We start from the raw sequence: 27,984 nt of genomic DNA, 5'->3' as shown, positions 1-27,984 counted from the left end.
ATTACATTCTCTTTGCATTGGTCCAAGCTGGTCAGCTCCTCTTCATGGTTTTCAAACCACACCTTTGCCCTGCCTCTTAGGTAGAACAACAAGTTAGCTAGCGTAAGCGTAGGGTCCCATCTATTGATTCCACTCACGCGTTCGTACATAGCCACCCACTCTTCAACGTTGGCGCCATCAGTCCTGCAGAAAGTTCCGGGATCCTTGGGTTGCACGACCACAACCGAAGGGGACAGCGACGTAGCGGGCGATGGTAACGTTGGAGGTGGCAACGACGTTGATCCCGACTGTTCACTGTCATTCATGGTGAGGACGGTGATGCGACGTACACTGCGGCGCTCCGTTTTCAGCCATGGTACCCCGCACCAATATGTTACGGGGATGTTGGGAGTATAAGAATGTATTTGCAATGTATATATAAGCAGAGTCAAAGCGGTTAAAAATGGCTGACTACTGACAACACGCAGCAGCCCAGTGTCTCGCCGATCTTCTTCCCCTCTCTCTTCTTTCATCCTTCCGTAACAATATAATTTTAAACGTAGAAGTGCTTAGTTAAGGCGCAGCTACATCAAGCTAAAAGTAAAAACACAGATATTGCTCCAAAACTGCAGTAAGCAAAATCGCGATTGCTCATTTTCTCCGTCGAACAGCCGCGATCCACCGCTGCCGTTGCTCTTGCTCGCGAAGCAGCACCGGAAACCAAGTGTATGCCTGACGAGTTTTCGTATGTGTTAAAGAGCCCAACTATGCAACAGTTGCTTCAAGACATCGCCAAATGCTGACAGAAGGGTTAAATTACGATCAAGAACGCAAACACGACAGCATGCGCCTATGCGCGCACTGTCGTGTTTGAGTTCTTGATGCTCATTGATTACGCCATGCTGTTAAAATTTATCAGGAGCCCTCCAATGCGGCATATCTTCTAGCCCACCTGTCGCTTTGGGACGTTAACAAATAAAAAAATGATGCGTCAGCTTCTCTGATCACCTGGCGTGGTGCGGGGCGCGAGCCGCGAAAATAGAACGTGCCATCGTCACCAGCCGGGTACGACGCTGCTGCCTCCGCTCGGTTCACCTATCACCTTCTCGAATGGTGCAGACGACGTGACGCCAATTCCGCCACAAAATTAATTAAATTACGGGGCTTTACGTGCGATAACCACTTTCTGATTATGAGGCACGCCGTAGTAGGGGCTCCGGAAATGTGGACCACCTGGGGCTCTTTAACGTGCAGCTGAATCTAAGTACACGGGTGTTTTCGTATTTCGCCCCCATCGATGTGCTGCCGCAGTGGCCGGGATTTGATCCCGTGACCTCGTGCTCAGCAGCCCAGCACTTTAGCCACGAAGCAACAACGGCGAGTAATTCCGCCGCTGTAACAGCTTTTTACATAGCGAAACCTACAAAAGTGAAATGTTATGAAAAAATGTTCTTATTCTGAAGGAACAAATGTTTTATAAAGGAGGTTCATGAAAAATTTAATTGGGCAACAGCACAAATCTCATGTGAAACTGAAGATTGGATACTAATTCCAGCTAAAGGGGAAAAAGACAAAGGCTTCCCCAGAACTGATTTTCAATTCCAATTCACACTTATCCAATCCATACCGCATGAGTGCCCCCCATACCGCAACATACCAATCCATACCGCAACAAAGTGCGTCGAGAAAAAGCAAAGAAAGCTGTTGCGAAAGCAAAAGTTGACTTGAATTGCTCAGTGATACGCGCAAGTCGAAGCAGCAGTGGAGATATACCACAAAGAGGAAGTCTACGAGATAAAAAAATGTCAACTTACAAAATCAAGGTTATGCATACTTTCAAGATACCTGGCTCGTACGTATTCTAAAGCGCTCGCAGAATTTGAATGCTTACTTTGATGTCCACTATTTTGTATAAATATGCAAAACACAAGTTACGCAGAGTTGGACTTATTGGATAAACTTATCTTAAAATACGGACTCTTTCACTCTACCTCATTTACAATGGTGCTCTCGTAAACAGAGGTGTCGTACTCCCATCGGTCGCATCGGAGTGTCTGGTTCCTGTCCACCGCCCAGGAACCATTGGCGGCCTCGTATACCCGGTACATGTGGCACCGCGAGAAGCCTCGGTCAACCCGGGGTACTGCCCACGACTTCCACTCATCGCTGCTCATGTTGGCCACAGGTGCGTCCTCGGGGCGTGCGCACCAGTGGTCCATGTCAGGCGCTATGATTGGCGTCATCATGTTGGTCCAAGCCGTAGGGAAGGCACGCAGAACAACCAGGAATACCATGACGGCATGGTAAGTGCCGAACCCTCCGAGAACGTCTAGGATATCCATGGCTTTCACCCTGCTTTATGGCTGCTGCACAGCAGAAGGGCGGGAAAATAATGTTTAAAGGAAGTGGGCCTCCACTTTTAAAAAATGTTGAAAGAAACAACTGTTTTTTCCTCAAGCACAGTTATTCATGCCATGTTGGTAAGCTAATCACTGGCCTTTTTTTATTGTGATCATGTGCGGTCTTTCAGTTCAAGATTAGGCTTGGACACAGGGCGCAGTTGCAGCCTTCTGTCAGCGCTCCTTGACAAGAGAACTTATTATCTTAAACATGAGAAATAATGCCTATCAACGCTTTTCTTGTTATACCAGCAAAAGAATATACTTTGCTATTCAGGGAAAACACGGGGAAGGCGGGAGATGGAAATTCAAGACGATGAGCAAGACGAGCTTTCACCTTGTTCTCGTTTTGCTCATAATTTACTATTGCTTTTCAGATTCTTTATTCGCGTTCACCTTCGGCAAAAGGTACTACATTTTCACAGAATACATTATTGCTCATAATTAATATTTGGTGTTTGAAAGTGCTCATAACTCTTTCGTTACCAGGCTTATAAAAATTGATCAATTTTATCGACAGTGTTTCTACGCATTCCTAAGCATTTCCTTTAGAATTGTTTTACTCACAATATCATGCAGGATCCTAAATGACGACTGAACTTTTACTGTTTGTCATATTTGACAATTCGTGACCGATTGGGTAGTCTGGAATAATAAAACTTCGACTGGGTTTGTCGTCGAAACTAGCCTTCAGTGCTCCTAGCACTTCCTCAATAAAACGACGCTAAATTTGCACTTTGGTCGACTCACAACGTAATATTTAAATGACAGCACCTGTGAACACAGAAGCCTATCTCGATCGTCTAATTTTATAATCCGAAGCCTAGACTGTTTTAACGACGTCTCATACAATGGTAGATGCTGACGAGTGCGTGCTACTTTGAGAATTGTGTTCGCCTTATATCAAGTGCAACTTTGTTTTCCCTACCGTGGTTTTCTTTTATTTATCAGCGCTTCGACAGCGTATCTACAAATTATTCCGAGCGATGCTTGCCGTCGTGTGGGGTTTTCACTCAGACAAGAGCACGCAGTCGATTTCAGACCGACCTTTGATCGAAACTTCACTAGCTATCTAATACGTAACATTTTCAACACCTCACGTGCATGTGCCCTTATTCAATACCGTAAAACATTGTGCAACACTCTACATTGCTGTACAACCCTGCACAGGAATTCAACAAAGCATGTGCAGGCTCCAGCGCCAGTTGAACATACACTAGGCCATCTTTCTTGCGCACAAAAGCTGATTGAAAGCAATAATCAAGTATGAGGAGGCCTCTGGATGATCCGTGATCTATGATTGGTTGACACAATGCAGCAGGTGCTTGCTGCATTGTGTAAAAACTAATGCTCCCTGCGCGAATTTCACATTTGCTGAGCTTGTGTTTTCCGGCATAGCATAGGCATCACTATGACTAGTATTGGCGCTGACAAATCTGCATAGTAATCCTGTAGCGCAATCTGACGTACCAACAGTAGGGAACTACCAACAGGTGCATATTCTAGCTTTTTTATTTGCAAAAGCATCAAAAGGTTCGTTGCGCAAAAAGCCGGTGTCTGTAGCAGTGAAACGGGACATAAATTCCCATGGGCTGTGAGGCCACGTGACGTGCGCGCCTCCACGTAGCAGAGCGAGCGAAAAGGGACACTTGCTGCCGCGCCAGGTGTTGCGTGAGGGGGGGAAAGCGCATCGCCAAGTTACCCTTGGAAGCCTGTGTTACCCACATGTTCCTTGTCCGCGCAAGCTCTCGCCTGCATTCTCACTTCACCTCGGTAATGCACGTATTAAAACAACAGACTAACTTCGAAAGGAAAAATGTTGTCGGTAGTGAGTTCGGAACCTACTACCCCACGTTCCGAAGTCGAGTGTTTTACTGACTGGGTGAAACCAGCGCTGAGTAGATAGCAAGCCTGTGCACTATGCTTTATGACATCATGCTACTTAGACTGAAATTTCCATTGTGAGGCCCCGCGTGCGGAAAGCGGTGACGTCAATATCACCGAGGCTTACTCGGGAGCCTCCCAATTTACACTCTATGGCAATCGGGTAAGGTAGGGTGATATCACAGATCGAAGCACACCGGCCTTGTGCTATCTATAACAGGCGTTGGCCAAATGTCTCTGCGAGCTCGCTTAGCCGCCAGGAGTTCCTAGCTCGAAGGACCGCTTAGCGGCATTCAGAAGGACATTAATCCGTTCTCATTCACAAGTCATAAGAAGAGCTTAGCTGTCCTCGGATTGTTTCTACAGCGAAGCTGTGCATGGCTAGCCTATTCGGCCATCCGTCGCCTGTACGCCGAAAACTCCTCCAGTGGAACCCCAGGCGCATGCGCGAAAAAAAAGAGAAAGAGAGGCGCGCGCTTGGCTCTGCTAGCAGTGACGTCGTTGCTCTCCGTCGCAGCCGAGCGAGCGCGCAGCAATTTCTCGGGCTTCCAATTGAGTACGCCACGCGTCCTCCTCAGGAGCAGGCAGCTTTCGATCAGCAACGCCGCGAGCAGAGCCGGGAACAAGCTTGTCTGCGATGTGCCGATGCTGTAGCCCGGGCGGAAGGACAGGCTCGTGCAGACGAGTGCAAGCAGCAACTGCGTACCGAAGGTCCAGCAGATACCAAAGCGATTTCGTAGAAAGGGAAACGGACGAAAAGTTGACAAAGAAAAGCTCAACTAAAATGCGCATTGACTCCACTGATTTCTAAATATACGAGGGCATGGCTGCCTCAGAGAACCTGTGCGCGTCCATCTCGATATGGCCGCCATTGCCGCCACAGTCGCAGCGCCCTTTACACGGTGTTAGGGAGGCAAGCTGCTTATTGTTCCCGAGCTCGTTGGACCGGTTGGTCACGTGGGTCACCAGAGCGACACGAGGAACGAGGTCCGGCCTGGGAAACTCCCCGGCTTCGGTGGCAGAGGTAATTGGCGCCATCTATGAGGAGGGCGGAGCCGAAAATCTGTTTCCCTTGCATGGCGTCGTAGACCATCGCGCGGCCGCGCGCCGAACCAGTGGCCGAGCCCTTCCCCCATCTCCTCTCACCTCGCCCTCCCTAATCACTCCCTCGTAACTCCCTCACCTTCAACTGTCTCCGCGCGCGCCAGGCAGTCCGCCGCCAGCTTAGCCCACTGCATGACGTTTCATGTTTCGTTATCTGCTGTTATTGGGAAGCGTGCGCTGCTGTGCGTTGACCGGCGTGGGGAGTTTCGAGGTCCTCGGTAGCTGTGTGCTTGTGCTCCGCGGTGTTTCACTCGTTTCACGACTCGTACCGCTCGTGCATCGTGTATTATCATCATCATCAGCCTGGTTACGCCCACTGCAGGGAAAGGCCTCTCCCATATTTCTCCAACTACCCCGGTCATGCACTAATTGTGGCCATGTTGTCCCTGCAAACTTCTTTATCTCATCCGCCCACCTAACTTTCTGCCGCCCCCTGCTACGCTTCCCTTCCCTTGGAATCCTGTCCGTAACCCTTAATGACCATCGGCTATCTTCCCTCCTCATTACATGTCCTGCCCATGCCCATTTCTTTTTCTTGATTTCAACTAAGATGCCATTAATTCGCGTTTGTTCCCTTACCCAATCTGCTCTTTTCTTATCCCTCAACGTTACACCTATCATTCTTCTTTCCGTAGCTCGTTCCGTCGTCCTCAATTTAAGTAGAACCCTTTTCGTAAGCCTCCAGGTTTCTGCCCTGTCCGAGAGTACTGGTAAGACACAGCTGTTATACACTTTTCTCTTGAGGGATAATTGCAGCCTGCTGTTCGTGATCTGAGAATGCCTGTCAAACGCACCCCAGCCCATTCTTATTCTTCTGATTATTTCCGTCTCATGATCCGGATCCGCCGTCAACACCTGCCCTAAGTAGATGTATTCCCCTTACCACTTCCAGTGCCTCGCTACCTATTGTAAATTGCTGTTCTCTTCCGAGACTGTTAAACATTACTTTAGCTTTCTGCAGATTAACTTTTAGACCCACACTTCTGCTTTGCCTCTCCAGGTCAGTGAGCATGCATTGCAATTGGTCCCCTGAGTTACTAAGCGAGGCAATATCATCAGCGAATCGCAAGTTACTAAGGTATTCTCCATTAACTCCTATCCCCAATTCTTCCCAATCCAGGTCTCTGAATACCTCGTGAAAACACGCTGTGAATAGCATTGGAGAGATCGTATCTCCCTGCCTGACGCCTTTCTTCATTGGGATTTTGTTGCTTCCTTTATGGAGGACTACGGTGGCTGTGGAGCCGCTATAGATATCTTTCAGTATTTTCACATAGATTAGATTATAGGGTTTTACGTGCCAAAACCACTTTTTGATTATGAGGCACTATTTTCACATACGGCACGTCTACACCCTCATTCCGTAATGCCTCCATGACTGCTGAGGTTTCGACTGAATCAAACGCTTTCTCGTAATCAATGAAAGCTATATATAAGGGTTGGTTATATTCCGCACCTTTTTTTATCACCTGATTGATAGTGTGAATATGGTATATAGTTGAGTGGGCTTTACGGAATCCTGCCTGGTCTGTGGTTGACGGAAGTCTAAGATGTTCCTGATTATAGTTGCAATTACCTTAGTAAATACTTTGTAGGCAACGGACAATAAGCTGATCGGTCTATAATTTGTCAAGTCTTTGGCGTCCCCTTTCTTATGGATTAGGATTATGTTAGCGTTCTTCCAGGATTCCGGTGCGCTGGAAGTCATGAGGCATTGCCTATACAGGGTGGCCAGCTTTTCTAGAACAATCTGCCCACCATCCTTCAACAAATGTGCTGTTATCTCATCCTCGCCAGCTGTCTTCCCCCTTTGCATAGCTCCCAACGCTTTCATTACTTCTTCCGGCGTTACTTGTGGGATTTCAAATTCCTCTAGACTATTCTCTCTTCCATTATTGTCGTGGGTGCCACTGGTACTGTATAAATCTCTATAAAACTCCTCAGCCACTTGAACGACCTCAACCATATTAGTAATGATATTGCCGGCTTTGTCTCTTAACGCATACATCTGATTCTTGCCAATTCCTAGTTTCTTCTTCACTGCTTTTAGGCTTCCTCCGTTCCTGAGAACATGTTCAATTCTATCCATAATATATTTCCTTATGTCAGCTGCCTTACGCTTGTTGATTATCTTGGGAAGTTCTGCCAGCTCTCTTGTAGCTGTAGGGTTAGAGGCTTTCATACATTGGCGTTTCTTGATCAGATCTTTCGTCTCCTGCGATAGCTTACTGGCATCCTGTCTAATGGAGTTACCACCGACTTCTATATCACATTCCTTAATGATGCCAGTAAGAATTCGATGCCACGATCGATCGATTGATTCGTTGAAATTCACCACCACCATCGGCGTCTGAGATACACCGTCACAGACGGTCTGCACAGATGGCTCAATGGGTGACTTAGGCTCGAAGGACAAAGACGCTGCAGGAACGAACGAACAAAAACTTGTATTTACAGATAAATATACAAAGTTCAGCTACAAGACTGCATAATTTCAAGAGTACATTGGTGGCGAATAGTTACACTGGTTTGGACCACATATGGCGACCCTATTTCGGCAGAGCCGATGGTGCTTAGCACCGAAGCCAGGTCCAGAACTCCCGATCGGGGCGTTGCGGCCGCGTTTGCTTGACGCAACGCTCCGCCCAAAATCACTGCTGGCGAATTACCGTCGGGTTGCGTCCCAACTGGACAATCCGTTCACCAATCACTGCGTTCAACAGAACTTGCGTGCGTGATTTCCCAGTCGAACTACCATCAATCAAATGACATCTATTTAGTACAGTTCACAGTGTAGAATCCTCACCCAAAATACACCATATCTAACAACAAAGGGATGAGGGTCACGCCAGCTGTACACGCTGCAAGTTCCGAGAAGCGGCACGCGAGCACAGCCTGCGTAACAAGCGCTGACCAACGAAACACATGCGCAAAACCCAAAAAGCCAGGAAACGTCGGGACCATGTTGTCAGTCCTCAAACAGGTGCGCGACGCGACCAGATTCCAAGAAACCGAAGGCCATGCGGCGCCATAAACAAGCACTTGTTTGGCTTGCAAACTGTTCCAGAGGAGCATGGTATAATTGTCCACCCGCCAACGTTGGACCCGTGTCCGGGCCTTAAGCCGAAGAAGACGTTCCCTCGGCGCCTCCGAACCGAGACAAAACCGTAGGCCTTTGTGCAGTTCTAAGAATCCATACGCCGGACAGCGCACGGTGCACACCCGTAAAAAGTAATGAAGCTCGCGCGCCCGGTTGACGCCACGCGATCCCTGCTGCCCGGGGGCCAGACCCGAACCACGCATACTCCAAGGGCACCCACCAGAGCACCGCCGAAGTCAGAGGCGCACGCCCATTAGGGCGGTTGACGCCCATTCGGGGAACCTCAAGCTGTGAATGAGTTCACACCGCCAGCCGGCCGCGCGCAAGGAAAACGCCTGCGGAGATTCCGAGGAAGCGCAACGCGACGGGGGTCCGAAGCTTCCTTTTCACTGTGATGCGCGACCGCTGCTGTGGCGCTGGTGGTCGTCTCCGCTCCCCGAACTGTGGGGCAGCCATGGGTGCCGACGGCGTGGTTACTTTGCTTGCTTGGAAGGCCACGCTCTGTGTCAACCGTTGACAGCCATTACTCAAGTGTGCCAAACAATCTCGTCGAGACGCATGCCCCTGCGCAGATGGCTCGTGCCGTGTTTTTGGATTTGTCTTGCAGCCGTCCGTAGAGGGGCTTACAATGCCCACAAGATTGTCGTTCATATCTTCAACACTAAGGTCCTCTTCCTGAGTTAAGGCCGAATACCGGTTCTGTAGCTTGATCCGGAATTTCTCTATTTTCCCTCTTACCGCTAACTCATTGATCGGCTTCTTATGTACCAGTTTCTTCCGTTCCCTCCTCGAGTCTAGGCTAATTAGAGTTCTTACCATCCTATGGTCACTGCAGCGCACCTTGCCGAGCACATCCACATATTGTATGATGCTAGGGTTAGCGCAGAGTATAAAGTCTATTTCCTTTCGAGTCTCGCCATTCGGGCTCCTCCACGTCCACTTTCGGCTATCTCGCTTGCGGAAGAAGGTATTCATTATCCGCTTATTATTCTGTTCTGCAAACTCTACTAATAACTCTCCCCTGCTATTCCTCGAGCCTATGCCATATTACCCCACTGACTTGTCTCCAGCCTGCTTCTTGCCTACCCTGGCATTGAAGTCGCCCATCAGTATAATCTATTTTTTTTTTTACTTTACCCATCGCCGATTGCACGTCTTCATAGAAGCTTTCGACTTCCTGGTCATCATGACTAGATGTAGGGGCGTAGACCTGTACGACCTTCAATTTGTACCTCTTATTAGGTTCACAACAAGACCTGCCACCCTCTCGTTAATGCTATAGAATTCCTGTTTGTTACCCGCTATATCCTTATTAATCAGGAACCCCACTCCTAGTTCTCGTCTCTCCGCTAAGCCCCGGAAGCACAGGACGTGCCCGCTTTTCAGCACTGTATATGCTTCTTTCGTCCTCCTAACTTCACTGAGCCCTATTATATCCCATATACTGCCCTCTAATTCCTCCAATTGCACTGCTAGACTCGCCTCACTAGATAACGTTCTAGCGTTACATGTTGCCAGGTTCAGATTCCAATGGCGGCCTGTCCGGAACCACCATTGGAATCTGAACCTGGCAACGTTTAACGCTAGAACGTTATCTAGTGAGGCGAGTCTAGCAGTGCTATTGGAGGAATTCGAGGGCAGTAAATGGGATATAATAGGGCTCAGTGAAGTGCACAAATGCCTCAAAAACAAGCCCTGCATGGTTGTTCCAGGTGCTTAAAGACAACAGGTGAGCGCTCAGACCCAAGGACATCAGAAGGCGCATGTACACGAACACATCCTTGTCTAAGTGTGGGCTCCATGAGCCTCCGCACGTCGTTGCGCCTTCATTGTGCTACACGTCCCTCTTACCGGTAGAGAAAGCTGACAAATAGATGTTCCTCCTCATTGTCACCTGGTCTATGACTTGTGTTTTTCTGTGCCAAGTCTCATTCTGCAACTTCAGTAACTTAGCTTTCCATACCGCCCTCAGTGCTTTTTCTGTGTGTCACGTTCTAGAAACGTACTAACAGCTGAGAAATTACTGTTCGTGTTTGTGTACTATCTCAGTAACCGCCGATGGGAAAACCGCGCGAAAAACCTTCATATGTTGGCATGATACGCTTTTTTTTTCTTCTCGAAAGGATGAGCATTGCAAGTGGGTCACGTTCTAGAAACGTACTAACAGCTGACAAATTACTGTTCGTGTTTGTGTACTATCTCAGCAACCGCCGATGGGAAAACCGCGCGAAAAACCTTCATATGTTGGCATGATACGTTTTTTTTTTCTTCTCGAAAGGATGAGCATTGCAAGTGTCCTACATGCAGATTTTTGTAGTTGGTGTTTATTATACAAAGGAGTGCCCAGTAGGTACGGCTTAGTGCCTTAAGTGACGTAATTTTACTGCTAAACATTGCATTCGGGGTGAAAAAAGAGCCGTGTTGTTGGCTTATTTTATCTGGTCTTCAATTGAGGAATAGGCCTTTCTGCGAATGTTTTCTATGTGCTGCTGCAAAAGCCGACTACCTTCTGTTCCGCGTTGTCACCGTTACTCAAGTTATGGCCAAGTGCACAATAATGTGAAAATGTGTATTTGAGCTTTTAGTACAATGTTATTTTTGTTCTGCCATGTCTTTTTCATTCTGTTCAGTAGTAATGAACATGTCACGCATTTCATATACATTCGTGAAGACTTATAAGTAAGCTCTTGTTTTTTTTTTTTGTTTGGCTGTCAATCAATCTTCATTTTATTCCATTTTTTAGGTATTCTGCGTCTCATTGTTTTTGCCATTACCAGTGAGTTTTCCCTTTCTTTAGTTGTCATGACTATGTCATGACAACACGTCATCCAGCTTTGTGCAATATCTTATTGCATATATCAGAAGCTTGTCTACATTTTGGTCTTCAGGGCGTTATATAAATATCTTGTTTTTTTATGTGTGTGTACGTGAAATGGCCTTCGTGTTTGCTAGCGTTTTTTTTGTTATTTCACTCTCTGTGAACTTTTGTGTTTAGTACTTATGTATATGTCATGCACCTTTCACTTTGTTCGTTTTTTGAGCGTGTATCACCACGTTATAAGAAAAATCTTTGTTTTCGGAAACGAAGTCAATAAAGCGAGACCAAAGATGTGTTGTGTTGGAAGTGGAATTTTTTTATGTCCCGGCACATGCTGGTATAAGTATGGGCAATACTGCGTGCGTGCCATCGCATAGCCCACGGCGCACCACGCACCAGCTCGCAAGCAATGCCAATGTGCGGCGTAGCGCGCGCATTGGCATTGCTTGCGAGCTGGCTTATGGTGCGCCGTAGCGCGCGATAAGAAAAAAAAGCCCAAAACGCACCGCGTGCAGGCAAAAAAAAAAAAAAAAGTAAGCGGCGCGCGCGGCAACGGGAAAGGGAGCGGAGTGGGTTGGCATAATAAAAAATAAAGAAAAAAATGCTAGGGGGAGGAGGCGCCGTGCGGCTGCTGTTCCTGTTCCCATGACAACGTAAACAATCGTGTGCGCCGCCATTTTGCTAGAGCATCGCCCTCCTGTTAGGGCCGTAACTGAAGGGGACCTTGGCGCTAGCGACGAAAGAGCGTCTGCTCGAAAACAGCCAATGGCAGCCATGCGGAGATTCACCCCTGGGACGAGGTGGCCTCGGCGAGCAGGGTAGAGCGTTTCGGAAGACGGAGTGCGTGGTCGTGCACCGAGAGACAGCTGAAGATGTGGTCGGCAGGCTGAAACCCCCCAGGCTGAAGTCTTCGCCTGTAGATCGGCAGGCGTTGCAAGTCCGTCACGACCTTTGGCAGCGAGGTAAAAGCAACCCGACGCTCCTTCAGATCGGGATCTTGGCGAGCAAGCCACAGATAAGCCTCGTGTTCTAACCTGCTCTCAGAACTTTTCACCGGCCTCTTTTTTTTAATCGTGTTTCATCTTTCATTTCATTATTCATCGCGTGTTCATTTCTGTATGTTCTCTTAGTGTAGTGTTTGCCGCGTTTATTGTGGCTGTGTTTTTCATTTCTGCCGGCAATTTATTTTTATTATTTCGCGAGTACGTTAATTTCCACGTGGTGGGTTTTGTTTTGCGCGTTGCGTCGGAGTTTGTGTTGTGGTGACCCACACGCCTTTCGCGAAGCGTTTTAGCCGACTGCTTGTGGTTGCTTATTCTTTTTTACCATGTCGCTGGGATGACTGTATTTTCTTAAACTGAGTTTTGTGTTTTTTTACGTCACCTCCCATCTCATGCCTCTGGTCCACGGTCGATCGGGCGTGGAACTTATCGCCGGTCAGCAGTCGAACCATCCATAAATACACGCGGCGTGGGTTTGTTGTCGCCCCAGCACCTCCGTTTCGGAGAGTGCAAATAATTCTACCCCATTCGTTGAGAACTCCATTCGTTGACAATGGCCAAGAAACAGCATGAAATTACACGTGGCTTCAAGGCGAAATTGCTGCCACATTTGCAATCTCATAGCCACCCACGGCCTCTCTTTTTATTTGTCCAAGTCCCCACTCGTACTGAGGCTTCCAATAATAATATTGCTGACCTTTTATTTTACGATTCCTCGTATCTAACAGACGCAGTTTTACCTCTACCTGATATTAGCGATCACGAATATATTGTCACTCACTCCCTTTGCCCGCAGCCTAATGCGGCGTTCATCCGACATAGAATGGTTTATTTGGATGATAGTGTGCAACTACTATAATATAGCGCAGTCCTGGGAAGAATACTCTTAAACATTCGAGATTTTCACCATCAAAACCAATAGCTCTGATTTAAGGTAACTGTTCCAACAGGACATTTTTGCGGTTATTCGTTTACACATTCCGCATGAAACACTCCAACGTAAACAAAATGAGCTTAAAGAATGGTTCACAAAAGAAATTAAATCCCTCCCAGACAAGAAAAAGCGCACGTTTAAGCGGTACGTCAAACAGAAAGAAAACATTCATATAGAGCCATAGAAGAGATACTTAAGCAAATGAAGCTTCAGAAAATGCTTTTTTCTCACTCTTCTCAAAGATGGCAAGGAACCCGAAAGAACTCCGAACATTTGTGAAACCTAGCCGTGAAGACGATGTTGGCATCCCCTCAGTTACGTAGGGTGATATCGCCGTTGTCACCTATATTGACAGGGCTAACTGGTTCAGCTGGTATTTTGAGTCAGTTATTTTTTGGGGGCTATGCCCCTGAAGAGTCCAGTTTGCTCATGCCCTTAGTATTATACTATGGTATGAAGAACTTTATTTTGGTCCTGAGGGATCAGTCTGGGACTGATGCGTGCCGCTCCCACGTCGGTACAGAGAGGCCGAGCCCCTCTGCCATCACACGGGCCCTCTGGACAGCCCTGAGTTGGTCCGCCAGCACTTCACTGTGCAGCATGCGCTGCCACCACTGTTCACCTCGAGAACCATCACCGGCCAACGCCAAGCAGCGCCACAGCATGTGTTGTAAATCGAGCAAACCCCCACACTTACTACAATAGACAAACCCCGCAGTCCGGATTAATTTTATTCATGATGACCGGGTTAGGGTACGTTCGTGTCTGCAGAAGCCTTAATGTAACCTCCTGCGACCTATTTCATTTAGGATGTGGCAGCCGGAATGCCCTGCGCCCTAAGTAATAGTGCTTGGTGATTTAGTTGTAGGTTAACAGTTGGTCCCTGTACTCAGGAGCGGGAGATCCAGCCCCTTCAGGGAGTACACGGCACACTAATCCTCGTGCCTCCCTGTGCGCCACCTCGTTGAGGTTACGCGGGGCTCCCTCCACTGTCCCCATGTGCGCCGGGAACCTAGTAACTGTATGCGAAGTGATATCCCTACCCTGTAGCAGTCTGTTAGCCAGTTTCGCAACAAGTCCTCTCGAGAAGGCTGTAATCGCAGATCGCGAGTCGCTAAACACCAAAACTCTTCTTGAATCAATTAGTGCTAGAGCAATAGCCACCTGTTCAGCAACCCCCGGATCTTTGGTATAAATGGAAGCAGCATTTCTAACGCTCCCTTTGCCATCTACCACCACCACCGAATTAGCATTTTTACCATTAATCCATGCGGTGTCAACAAACGCAGACTGTTCCTCGTGATCCTTTGCCTCTCGCAACAAAGCCCTAGCTCTCGCGACCCGCCTCCCTACATTGTGCACGGGGTGCACATTTCGCGGAAACGGACGAACCATGATATTTGCCCTAAGGTTCACGTTCAACTCGTGTAGGGGCGCCCTATCATGCGACACAACCACGGATTCTTCAATTGACTCTAAAATATACCTACCCGCTGGTGTACCTAGCAACCGCTCCCTCTGTGCGGTACGTTGAGCCTCAGCAATTTCATCTAAAGTATTATGCAAACCCAGTTGTAACAACATATCGTTTGACGTAGTCATAGGCAGACCAAGTGCAGCCTTGATGGCTTTTCTGAATAATGCTTCCAATTTATTTTTCTCCCCCCTATTCCAATTTAGCATAGCTGCCACATACGAGAAATGACACATAATAAATGCGTGAACTAAGCGCATCGCACCTTCTTCTCCTCAACCCCTATGCCTATTAGAGATCCTTCTTATAAGCCTTATGGCCTCCTCCGTCTTCTTGGTAATACGCTGAATGGTTCTAATGTTCGATCCGTTTGCTTCAAGTACAAAACCCAGGACCCTGATCGCTTCAACTTTGGGTATCACCGACCCTTCCCTAGTATGAATTCTAATGCAAGGCTCAACTTCCGGTACCCAACCCCTCGGCCTTCGACCTAGCTTCTTAGATTTGAAGCTCAACAACTCCGACTTTTTAGTGGAGCACATGAGCCCCATGAGACCCAGATACTCCTCCGTAAGCGTTACCACCTGCTGCAGCCTAGCCTCAAGCTCTCCATCACTACCACCGACACTCCATATAGTAATGTCATCCGCGTAGATAGAATAGCCCATATCCTGGACAGTGTGCAGTCTATTAGCCAACTTCGACATCGCCAGATTGAATAACATAGGCGAGAGTACGGATCCCTGCGGAGTACCACAGCAACCCAATTTAAAGACTTCTGACTTTATCTCCGCAAACCTGAGACATGTCCTTCTATCCGTAAGGAAAGCCTTGACAAAATGGAAAAGCCGCTGCCCCAAATTCAAGTCCGATAGCACCCGTAGAATGAAAGAATGTCGGATTTTATCGAAAGCTTTTTCCACATCAAGTCCAATTAGTGCCTTAGTATTCCTTGTCCGCCGGTCAAGGATCTGATGCTTAATCCTGATCATAGCATCTTGAGTCGAAAGGCCGGGCCGAAATCCTATCATCGAGTGCGGAAAGACCCCATTGCCCTCAGCATAACGCGTTAGCCTATTTAAAATGGCATGCTCAGCGACTTTCCCCAAACCCGACGTCAGGGAAATGGGTCTGAGATTTTCAAGCCCTATGGCCTTCCCCAGTTTGGGTATCAGAACAATAGTTGCAAGTTTCCACTCTTCCGGGAAGGAGCCTTCCTTCCATAGGCAATTGATCTGCCGCGTAAGGAACTCAATTGACCCACCGTCTAAATTCCGTAGCATTTTATTCGTAATACCATCCGGCCCTGATGCCGATCGACCATTAAGATTCTGCAGCGCCATCCTTATATCACTTTCAGTAAATTCCGCGTCCATAGCTGCATTTTCGTCTCCACTATATTCCCAAATCACGTCAGGTGTATCGTGCCAGGTCTCCAACGGGAGGTATCTCTCAGCCAAATCCTTCAGCAACTCCTGCTCCGTGGAGTCCCGACACGCCTGATGGACCAGCTTACCTATCACAGTCCTCTGATTAGACTTAGTGTTTGTCTCATCTAGTAAATGTCTGAGCAAACTCCAGGCGCCTCCCCTCTTAATGCGACCACAATAGAATTGCACACTTCATCCCATTGCTGCTTGCACAGTACCAGACAATGGTCTTCAATTTCCTGATTAACCACTGCTATACGCTTTCTAAGCCTTCTATTCAATCTCTGACCCGTCCATCTCGCTAACATCGACTGCTTTGCTTCCAACAAATGTGCCAGGCGACTATCCATGTGTTCCGTGTCAATATCGGTCTGAACCTCTTTAGTGGACGCCTCAACGTCACTTTTAAGCTGACTAGTCCACTGTTCCAAGGTCAACTCATTCCCCTCATCTTCGATTCTCTGCACTCTTCGTTTCCTAAATGCATCCCAGTCAACCATCCTGAATGTGCGCTCCTTTTTATTAGCCACTACCAAAGTAATCATAAGTATGTAATGATCGCTACCAAAATCTATATTAGAATTGGACCAGGACGAATCCACCACCCCCCGAACAAAAGTGAGATCAGGTGTCGAATCTCTACATGTCGACGTGCCACATCTGGTGGGATACGAGGGGTCTGTAATCAGAGTTAAATCAGAGTCTAGTGCCTGCTGCCATAGTCTCTCCCCCCTTAATAGTGTTATAAACATACTTCCACACATGATATGGTGCATTGAAGTCCCCTTCAATAAGCAACGGTACATCCTTCGCCAGATTGGTTGCCTGGGTCAAGAGAGATTTGAAACTCTGCTTCGTGTCCCGGGGGCTACTGTACAGGTTAAGCAGGTAAACGCTCCTCTGACATGACCTTTGCCGACCTAAGATTACTTCCACCATAATATATTCAATCTTGCAATCTGCCATGTGAAGATCATGTCTAATATACGCCAACCTCCTATTAATGAGAGTAGTGAGTCCTCTGCCCCGTTCATTATCCTTAACTTCCGCTGTGAAATTCGTTAAGGTCACGTTAGACGTCAGTGTTTCCTGCAACATGATAACTTGTGGCTTGACACCATGCGTTCTAACAAACTGCTGCAGGGACGCCTTCTTATGATTGAACCCCCTACAATTCCACTGCCAAATACTAAATGAACTATTTAATAGAGCCATCTTGACCACGGAAATGTGGTGAACTAGCTTCGAGCTCAAGTCCACTCGGCGGCTTACCCTGCTGGGCTAGCGGCCGAGTGCACTCCCGCTCCATAACAGGGACCACTGTCTCGTTTAGATATATTTCAATTTTGCCTAATCTCTGATCCGTGATATTTTCCCGTTCTTCTATCCGCTCCAGTCTACTAATGATCTGATTTACACTTTCTTGCAATGTTGCCATCATTGCTTTAAGCTCGGAACCGACTTTGCCCTGAATCCGTACGGTCGAGGATAGGGCCCTCTTTTTCGGAGCAGGCGTCTCCTCGTCCGCCATGTTCTGTTCTGAGACCTCCACAGACCTTGGTACCTCAACCGAGTCATCATGTTTCCTAGCCTGTCTTAAGCTATCGCTGTTACCGGAAGGTAAGCCGTTCCTAAGTTCAGCTATCTCTTTGATAAGCCCGTCAATGGCTGCTTTTAAGCTACGATTCTCTCTCTCCAATTGCGCAATCCTATCCCTATCCTTATTACCATCCACATACTCCTGGCGCTGCTCGCGCGCTCGGCCGGCGCTGATGCCACCCTTGACCTTGTCAGCCCAGGTGGTCTGGCTCCCAGCTGCGCCGCCGCCGCCACCAGCTGCAGGAAAGCGCACCCGCGCCTCCATAGAAACGGATCGGTTCCTGGTCGTAGGAGTCCCAGAAGATGGCCGCTGCCTCGACCTGGAGCGGCTTCTAGAGCGCAAGCGTCCCTTAGAGCGTTGGCGGGCGCTCACCAGCTGCACCATCTCGGCTGCCTCCTGTTCCGCCGTTAGCTCCGCCCTGGCTCTCTCCTGTCGTCGAACATGCACGACGTAGGGAAGCTGGTATCGTTGTCTACATTGTTTATCCGCGGTCAGGTGTCGTCCGCCACAAAGCTTGCAACATGGCACACAGTTGTGATCCTCTTCAGGGTTCCGAGCCCCGCATCCTCGGCATTCAAAACAATCGGGCGCTGGGCAGACATCCGCCCGATGTCCAAGCTTGCCACACACATAACATACATCCAACTGCTTTCGATACAGGAAGCACCGTACCAGAGTTGGCCCATATCTGACGAAATTGGGCACTTTTAACCCGTCGAAAACAATGATGACTGATCCTGTGTTTTTGATTCGTTTGACCGCCATAGCCAGCGGATTGCGATCGTTAACAATGTTCCGCTCAAGTGTCGCGGGGCCATCCATAATGTCTACATTGCGAATGACGCCCTTACACGTAGTGTGTGGGGCCGTCTCGTACGCACTGACTTCAAAATCCTTGTCTGCCACTCTGATTGACCTGAGTCTCACATATCGTTCAGCGTTGCTCCTTTCTGGCGTACTAGCCACCAATATATTTTGCATAAAGTTCGGGCAAATAACATCTTCCCTAATCTGCTCAATACCGAGGCCTGCCGCCTCTACGATTGCCTTGCCCACCGCTGTAGAGCTAACTTTCTCCAAATTCAGTCCACCCCGTGGGCGAATGACTATTTTGATGTGTTCTTGTGGCATCGGTGGCATGCGCGACGCCTTCACAATGCGATTCTTGATTGCCGAGCCTCCGCGCCGTTCACCTGCGTCCCGTCGTTCAGGCATCTCACTTGGCGAACCGCCATCACCCAATCCATGCCTCGTCGTAGTTCTAGATTTTCGGCTGGACACTGTCCGCCATCCCAGGTCTTCAGTAAAGTCCTCCGCCGGGAGCACTTCCCCTTCAGCGTGCATTGCTGCCATGCCGCGCTAGGTCTACCAGACGCTAGCTCTCGGCCAGCGTGGCGTGAGCACAAAAGTTCCAATGAAGTCCAAAAAAAGGGTGGCCCACCTCAAAATCAGGTATCCGCTAAATCTTCTCTTCTTCACGGATCCGATGGTATCAAATTTGCACCACTAGGTGACCAAAAAAGGCTCGGAAGCTCGGAAGTATTATACTATGTCTGAGATCATAATAGAGAGCTTTGGGGTCTGAATACTAAAATCTGTATGCGCCCCTGTCTTAATTACGTATATTGTGCTAGTATAAAATTTGGCCCTCGAGGTGTGTCCCCTACCCTAAGATTGAAAAACGGGCAACGTCGTACCGATGCGCAAAAGTGGCCGACGTAATTATATTGTACGGTACAAACCCATATCTCTAACAAGCGTCGGTTGCGAAAATTTTCAACATATATTACATACGAGTATAGTTCATCACCATCAAAGCAAGAATTTCATTGTGGATTACCAACCCGGTTTTAGGTCAGAGAATTCTTGCACTACGCAGCTAATCGAATTTTCTCATGATGTCTTCAAATCATTTGTCTGTGGTTTTGAAACCGATTGTGAATTATGAGATTTAAAAGAAAGCATTTGATAAAATTGCTCTCATTGCTTTGCTGCATGAACTGTCCTTCCTCGAATTGCTTGGAAATATTGTTCGATGGTTCCAGCCCTACCAGTGTGAACACTACCAAAAATCTGTGTGTAATGGAATAGAATCGGCCACAACTTCTGTGTATTCTGCGGTTACTCAGGGGTCTGTGCTGGGACAACTGTTATTTCGTATATTTATCAGTTATGTCATACCTCTGTGTTTTGTTCATTTTTCTGTGCGCCGGACGTTTTCGACATCAGTGGCTGTGTCAGGGAAATGATGTCATTCTCAAGGATGGTGGATAGAAGTGCCAATCAAGGGTTTGATTCTGGCCGTTCACGACTGAGTGCCTAGAAGACAGGGGATCCCACCGGCCCTTCGTCTATAGCCCTGGAGTCGTCCGACAGCTCAACGGTTGATTAAATGGAATCGGACAATGATTTCACCCTTGCCGCGGGTCCTGGCTTCAAAACAGAAAGCTCAGGAGGACAACAACATACACTGATTCGTTGCGCAGACATGACCATGGTAAGCATTCACTGTTACCACGGCAATCACCATCTGACACCCTGAACAGCAAAGCTTAAAGTATTTTCAACGAGTTGCTCCCGGCCAAGCCAGTGACGTCCGCATTAAAGCACGAAGGAAGATCCTCTCGGTTGACGTTTATAACAAATGAATTTAGCATACGCTAGAGCCTGCCGCGCTGCTACGAAACATGCCAGTGCACTCCTTTTGTGTTTGTGAAGAGAAAATGGACCTCAACTGGCGTTATTTACGGTGTCTTCTGAGTCTGCTGCAATAACCGTGCACCTTCACCATTTCTGTCAGTCCTGATTTATTACACTGGTCTTCGACTCTGAAGCGTTACCTGAAAGTTGGACCCGCAAGACACGTGCGCCCTTACTTCCCAAAACCGATGCAGTCTCGCAAGTGCTTCAAAAGGACGCATCAGTGGTTTTGCAAGGCCGATGTAGCCTGCCGACGGTGGCGAGGGCGTTATCAAAATTGTAGATCCGATTTTGCTGACCTAAGATATCCGAACTGCGCCGGTGCACATGAAGCGACACCAAAAACACTGCCAGAAAATTAAGGAAGAAATCTATATGCTTGGAAAGTTGGTGCGGGACAACACCCACAGGCAGGCTGTTGCATCGGTACGCCGCCCCAGGCGCCCGTCGCGAAGCAGACGGCAGCCAGAGAAGAGCATTCCCCTAACTGAATGGACGGTCCACGCATAGAAAGACGTTCCCTCGCTCTGACATTGAGGGGTTGCCGCTACCATCCAGATAGTTAAGCATGGATGCGCTGTGTAATGTGTCTGTAAATGTGGTTGAGAATAACAGGCAAGAAAATGACAATGTGCGAAGTACGCCGAAACACCTGATAACTACGATGCGCTAATTTCGATGTGGGTTACGGGAATCCGATCGCTAAAACCACGCTACATGTTCTGGATGCTTTGGAATTGCTTCTAGTGGCTCTACAATAAGCCATAACGCAATCTTTTGAAAACCAACTTCGAAGATCAGCAATAATGCATTGGAATGCGAGAGGCCTACGGCATCGTCTCGCTGACTGTCCACCACTGATGTTCAAGTACCAGTTTCCGATGGCGGTAATATATGAACCCTACGTGGCGTTTGTAGGAAATCGTGTTCGCGCGGCGCATCGAAGAAGAAGAAGAGATGGATGGGCTCGCGAACACGGAGAATGCGGATGTTAGGCTTGTCATCTTGAGTAGGCCATGTTAGGACGGCTGAACTTTCGGCAACAATAAACATGGCAGAAGTGTCTTTTCCCACATCGTATTTGGTGCCCAAACCCGGGAAGCCAGCCAGCGCCTTTGCAACTTGAGGCTTCGTCTGGGAGAGACCTCGGTAGCCAGACCGTCATGGAGCGCATCAAGAACAAGCGGACTTCTCGCCGAGCGCAGAGCACGAGGACCATTACCTAAGTGAACTAGATCATTCAATCCGGAGAGTTTGACGTTTCTGCTCCGTGTCCTGCATAGCCGGGAAAAGGCGACGAAGTCGGAGTTATCAGTACTCAACGCCGAGTTGAAAACATTCATGACCGACGAGGAAGCCACAGCAGATTATGATGCCGTCATGTATTATGAAAACGCTGCTACCAGCGCTTTGGCCTTGCTCGAGCACAATATAGACATGCTCAAGGTTTCCTCCTCGCCTGCGACAACTCAGCCACCGACCGCATCTGACGGGAACCAAGCGTCTGCTTCTTCGATGACCACGACACGTTCACAGCGTGAGTTTGGCGCTAGGTTACCGTAGTTAGAACTTGTACGTTTCGACAGAACGATAACCCGATGACAGCCGTTCTGGGATATGTTTCTTCATTCTGCTCAAGAGAACCGACAAATATTCAACACGGATCGCTCCATTACCTGACTTCGCTACTTCACGGAGCTGCTGCTCAAGCGGTCGCCGGAATCCAAGTGACGGAATCAAGCTACAGCATCGCACTTGGAATATTGAAGCAGCGCTACGGCAACTGCAAGTTGATTGAGCAGAAGCTCTTGGAAAACCTATGAATGCTGGGATTGGTGGTATCTTGGAACAACGTTACTGCCTTGCGGAAGTTGCTCGACGACATTCAACTCAACCGACGAAGACCCGCAAACCTTGGGGTGAGCGCTTCATCTTACGCTTCGATGCTAGGTGAAATACATCTGAAAGCTATACCTCAAGATATGGTAGTACAGTATTACAAGCGCGAGAGCATCGAGTCCACTATGCTATCGGTAGGATCAAGCAACAGTGAGCGCGCACTGGAGCAGGAGTTAGATTGCTTGCTGAAATTTCTTCAGCTAGAAGTCGAATGTAGAGAGAGGTGCGCTCAGACTAGAACACCAAGGCTGAACGAAACACGTCCTTAACACAGTCCGAGCTTCAATATGCCGTTGACTCCTGCTGCAAGCGTTCTTTACAACAAGGCAGAAGTATTTACAGAAACATGGTTCTTTTGTTCAACCACAGACCACAGGACCGAACAATGCACCAGTGACGTTAGCCTCGAAGGCAAACGCAGCATGCTCAGGAAAAATGGTCGATGATTCAACTGCTGGACGAGGGGACACCTTGCGCGTGACTGTAGTCGCAGGATCCAGTGTACCGCATGCAAGCGTCGTCATGCTTCCACGATGTGCAACGCTGGCGTTAACGAAAGATCGCCTTCTTCAGCACCACAAAAGACGCCGGATGTTGCCATGCACGTTGCAACGAACGGTACACAGCCTCGACGCGCTATGGATATTCTCGTACAGACGTTCCGTGCCAGGCTGACGACTCTGACCCACTGCTGTTAGGTCCACGGTGTTTTTGGGCAATGGAAGTCAGAGAACATTTCTGCGGGAAGATGTCTGTAAGAAGCTCAATTTATCTCCCATACAATATATAGATCTGGTGATTAGCACGTTCGGACGAGCTCGGTCACAGCATGCTCAGCGGGCTAAGGTAGTAAGCATAACACTTCGGAGCCAGTATGAGAATGTATCAGTACAGATAGAAGCAATCGCCGCAACTTTCATCTGCAAATACATGATCGAAGGTTCGGCAGATAACCAGTTGTTCCGTGCCATCGTCGCGTAGGACAAGCCACTCGCAGACGCAGTGGTTTCCCCTGACGTAACAGGTGAACCCGGCGTGAGTAATTTGATTGGTTCCGACCAGATGTGGAAGCTCATGCCGAATTCAAGTGAGGTGAAATTGGGTACCGAAAACCAATCTCTGGTATCGATCAATACGAACATTGGATGGACTATTCAAGGGTCCTTGGCGTTCACAAGGAAAGTTAGCCGGCAAACGAGCAGCCAGATATGTGTTTTACGCGTAGACGCATACGAGAATGAAGAGCTTTCCTTCCCGTTAAAATATTCTGGGAAAAGGAAGTGATTGGTATGGTGGATACGCCATCATCAAAGCAAGAAGATGTTTGGACGAAGTTTAATGAATCCCTCCATTTTCAATATGGTCGCTGTTAAGTATTTCCCGTGTAAATCAACTGGACCTAATATGACAGAAAATCGCAAAGCTGCACTTTGGCGACTGTATTCGCTGGTTCGAAGGCTTTCGTCGAACGATGAAGCCTTGGAAGCGTATGACAAAGCAGTCAAACAGTACGAGCAGGATGGCCATCCGGAGAAGGTCAAGGACGTCTAAACATCACGAGAAAACGTGTATTACACGCCCCATCATAAAGTAATTCGCGAGACGTCTACTACTAAAGGGCGCGCGTTGTTTTCGACGCAACGTCGCACGGAACAGGATCATGCAGTCTCAATGAAAGACTTGAAAAGGCACCGAACTTGAACGCTGGCCTTCTCAAGATGATAATCACGTTTCGTTTGTACGTATTTGGACTTGCAGCGGATGTACAGAAGGCGTTCCTTCAGATATCCATTAAAGAAGACGACAGGGATGCGCTTCGCATCTTGTGGTTTGAGGAAGTGTCCACCAAGAACAAAGCGCTTCCACGGCTCGAGGAGATCAGGATGACGCGGGTACCTTTCGGAACCACTTCGAGTCCATTTCCCCTATCGGCTACGCTTCAGTATCACTTCAACCACGTAGATTCGAAATCCCAAGAAACAGCTACTCAGCTCAAGGAAAGCTTCTAGGTGTATGATTTGGCATTTGGCGCTTCAACACCAGAGGAGATATCCCACTTCTACGAACAAACAACCCAGATCATGAAACTAGCAGGGATAAATATGCAGAAATGGTCAACTAACGACGACATGCTGCGACAGACACTGCGGAAAAAGGAAGAAACATCAACGAGGGAACATATACTAACAAATGTACTCGGCCTATACTGTAATACGGAAGAAGACACACTTTGGTGTGAACCTTGACCCACTTCTAGAGATTATCAGCAAAGAAAAGAGCACAAAGCGAACAGTGCTCCAAGCCACATCAAGAACTTTCGACCCGCTGGGTTTTTGTCTCCATTCACAATCAGAGCCAGAATGCTCTCCCAAGAGATATGGTAGCAAGGATTAGATTGGGATGCGTCACTACCGAAGGCTCTCGAAGATGATCGGAACAAATTTGCTGGGGAGGTTGAAGACATAAGAGGTGTTTCTCTGAAGAGGACCTCATTCACCGAAGTCAACAAGGACGGAGCTCACTCGCAGCTACATGTCTTCACTGACGCGAGCCCTCAAGCCTACACTGTAGTCGCATGCCTAAGGGTGGAACATAGATCGGACAACATCTATGTCCAACAACTGCTCTCCAAAGTTCGGGTAGCTCCCATCAAGAAACTGACGTTACCGCGTCTTGAACTCGTCGGGGCTTGCCTGGGGGTGCGGATATCGACATTCCTACGAGAGACACTAACAACATGCGACGAATACTTCTCCTGGACCGATTCGAACATCTGCCTATGCTGTATTCGGTCATCATCCACTATGTGGAAACCCTTTGTTTGCAATCGAGTAATGGAAATTCAAGACCGCACCGACCTAAGTCGCTAGGGCCACTGCGCTGGAAAAACCAACGCAGCGGATTAACTAACAAGAGGTGTGTCAGCCCAGAGTCTTTGCACAAATTCCTTATGGTGGCTTGTCCCCGAATGGCTTATTACGCCCCAACAAACGTGGCCAAAACAAGAAGAGAGGTGTGAGAACTCACCTGAGGCGTTACTCGACGAAAGAAAACCAGCAGAAGAAGTGGTTCTGATGGTCCTGAGTAGGACTCCCGAACCTATATTGAATGTCGCCAAATGTAGTCGCTGGCAAACGTTCCTTATAATCACGACTTTGGTGAAGAGGTTCATTCACAATTGCCAAGCATCTTCTAACACTAGAAGAGAAGGTCCACTTTCCGCTCAGGAGATTTCAGAAAGCGAAGATACGTGGCTGAGGATTTTACAAGCACAAAGCTTTGGAAATGAGATTCTGTACTAACAACGGACAAAGCTCTCGACAAGACGTCGACCACACGAGACCTTCACCCGTTCACGGATGCCAAGAGCATTATCAGGATCAAGTCTCGCCTTGACAACGTAGCTGCTTCGGACAACGGAAAATGTCCTGTACTCCTAACCGCAGATCATCGCTGTACGCACCTCATTGTGGACAGCGAACATCGACGCCTTCTTCACAGTGCTGTCGGTTTACACTCACCGAGTTGCGTGAGAAGTTTTGGGTACTGAGCGGTCGCCAGTGCGTTAAAAAGGTGCTTGGCCAGTGCGGGGTCTGTGCGAGGTTTCGTCTTAAAGCGGCTTCAGATCCTACCGCCCCGCTTCCGATCGACAGAGTCTCGTGGTCGCATCCAGTTCAAGTCACGGGCGTCGACTTGGCTGGTCCAGTGTTTGTAAAGGGAAACGGCTCTGTGAAAACATTTATTGTAGTATTTACCTGGGCTGTAGTGCGAGCTGTTCACTTAGAGCTTTCCAGTGACATGACTGTGAATTCCTTTTTATTGGCCTTTCGTCGATTTATTTCGCGCAGTGGTTTGCCATGTGTAATTTATTCTAGCAAAGCTTTAACGTTTAAGGCAGCCAGTCGCGAACTTAAGCTGACATATGCACTTCTACGTGATGTCCAGGTACAGAACGTTTGTGCATCTAGTGATATTTCGTGGAAGTTAATTGCTGAGCGCGCTTCATGGTGGGGAGGATTTTGGGAAAGATTGATTCGAACAGTTAGGAACTGCCTCAGGAAAACACTAGAAAAAGGATGCATCAGCTTCGAACAGCTCAAAACTGTACTAAAAGAGGTCGAGGCAGTGATAAATTCTAGACCACTCACACACATTTCTGATGATATGTTGGTTGATTAGTTTGGGTTTAATGACACAAAGGCAACTGAGGCCATGCTGCGCCAGTCGCAAGACAAAATGAAACGCAACGTTTGAGTAGGTAAACCTACATTATATTATAGTTGGCGTAAATAACCAGTTTTCTCTAAAAAGTCGGACAGGTTAGTAAATGGCACTAGGGGGTCATCTGCTAGTGATGTGGCAGCGTGTAATCGAGTGTGCAAATTATACAGGCTGTGTAAAAACCTCCGTCGATATGTGGACATGTTATTAGGATGTGTATGACTGTAAGAGGTTCATGTCATTTTTCGCAAGGTGGCGTGTTTTCTTTTCGGAGGAAGAAATTGTGCGTCAGATGTGTGTCCAATTCGAAGTCGACACAAGACCACCTCGTAGAACCGTTGCTGTTGACTGCATGATTTCCACTCGCCAATTACAGGTTTAATAAGATGTAGCTTGCTGCTTAAACAGTTCTCCCAATCGGGATGCCATTTTGACGTCAAGGCCTTCCTAATCGCATTGATACTGTCTTTATATGGAAGTGCTGTATTTTTAATGTTTTTGTACGCTGCCATTGATGCGCATCTATCTGCTGCTTCGTTACCCAGTATAACCAACATGGCTTGGTACCCAGCAAAACCTAATTGATCTGCCGTATTTGTTTGACGGTAATGCGTTTAAAAAATGTCCCCTAACAGGGGTTCACATTCTGATTTCATGTGTACAGCCTTAAGTACGCTTAATGAATCTGTGTACATGACAGTGTTTTCAAGTTTGTCAGCGATGATCTTTTGTACGACCGTCCATATTGCGTATACTTTGTCTGTGTAGACAGAGGCATGCTGTGGTAGTCGAATACATGTTTCTCAATTTTCTGTTACGGCCCTCACACCCACGTGTTTTTTCGTTTTAAAGCCATCAGTATAAAATTCCATGTAATTTTTATACTTGTCATGAAGAGCGCGGAATTCTTGTATAATGTATTCATGTGGTGTGTCTCCTTTCTTTAAATGTGTTAATGTCCAGTCACATAACAGTGTGAACTCACACCACGGGGGCAAACGTTCTGGCTTTCTGGCAACCTGGAGGACTTCCCGAGGGATGTCATAATCCCGACAGTATTCCTCGTATCGCAGGATAAGCGGCCTAATCAGGTTTGCTTTATTTGTATAGTGTAAGCGGGAGCTGCTCTGTGTGACGATGTTGTAGCATATGTGCTGTGATGAGGATTGGATTCTGAGTATGTATGAAAAAGTTAGTAGCACTCTGCGCTGCTGTAAAGGAGGCTCATTACAATCGACGTATAAACTCTGGACAGGTGATGTTCTGTAAGTGCCACTTGCCAGTCGTAGGCCGAGGTTATGAACTGAGTCAAGTCGCCTGATGTAAGACTGTCTGGCTGAACCATATTATGATACCACCATAGTCTAATATTCTACATACTAAAGTGCGGTAGATGTGTAACAGTCATTTACGGTCAAAACCCCAGCGTTCCCGGAAGACG

At 47.9% G+C, this 27,984-nt stretch overlaps 1 protein-coding gene across 1 annotated transcript in view; it reads right to left on the bottom strand.

Moving 5' to 3' along the window:
* LOC126518708 (organic cation transporter protein-like) overlaps positions 1-27,984 on the bottom strand; it is a 332,875-nt gene that overhangs the window by 227,802 nt on the left and 77,089 nt on the right. Inside the window, exon 3 of the mRNA XM_050168473.2 lies at positions 1,971-2,345. Coding sequence (XP_050024430.1) covers positions 1,971-2,321 — 351 coding nt within the window. The 5' untranslated portion in view covers positions 2,322-2,345. The remainder of the gene's footprint in view (positions 1-1,970; positions 2,346-27,984) is intronic.

The sequence above is a fragment of the Dermacentor andersoni genome, chromosome 1, assembly GCF_023375885.2.
Source record: "Dermacentor andersoni chromosome 1, qqDerAnde1_hic_scaffold, whole genome shotgun sequence".
NCBI classification, from domain to species: Eukaryota; Metazoa; Arthropoda; class Arachnida; order Ixodida; family Ixodidae; genus Dermacentor; species Dermacentor andersoni.
Note: the sequence above shows the minus strand (reverse complement) of the source record. Positions and strands in the feature narration are given on the sequence as shown.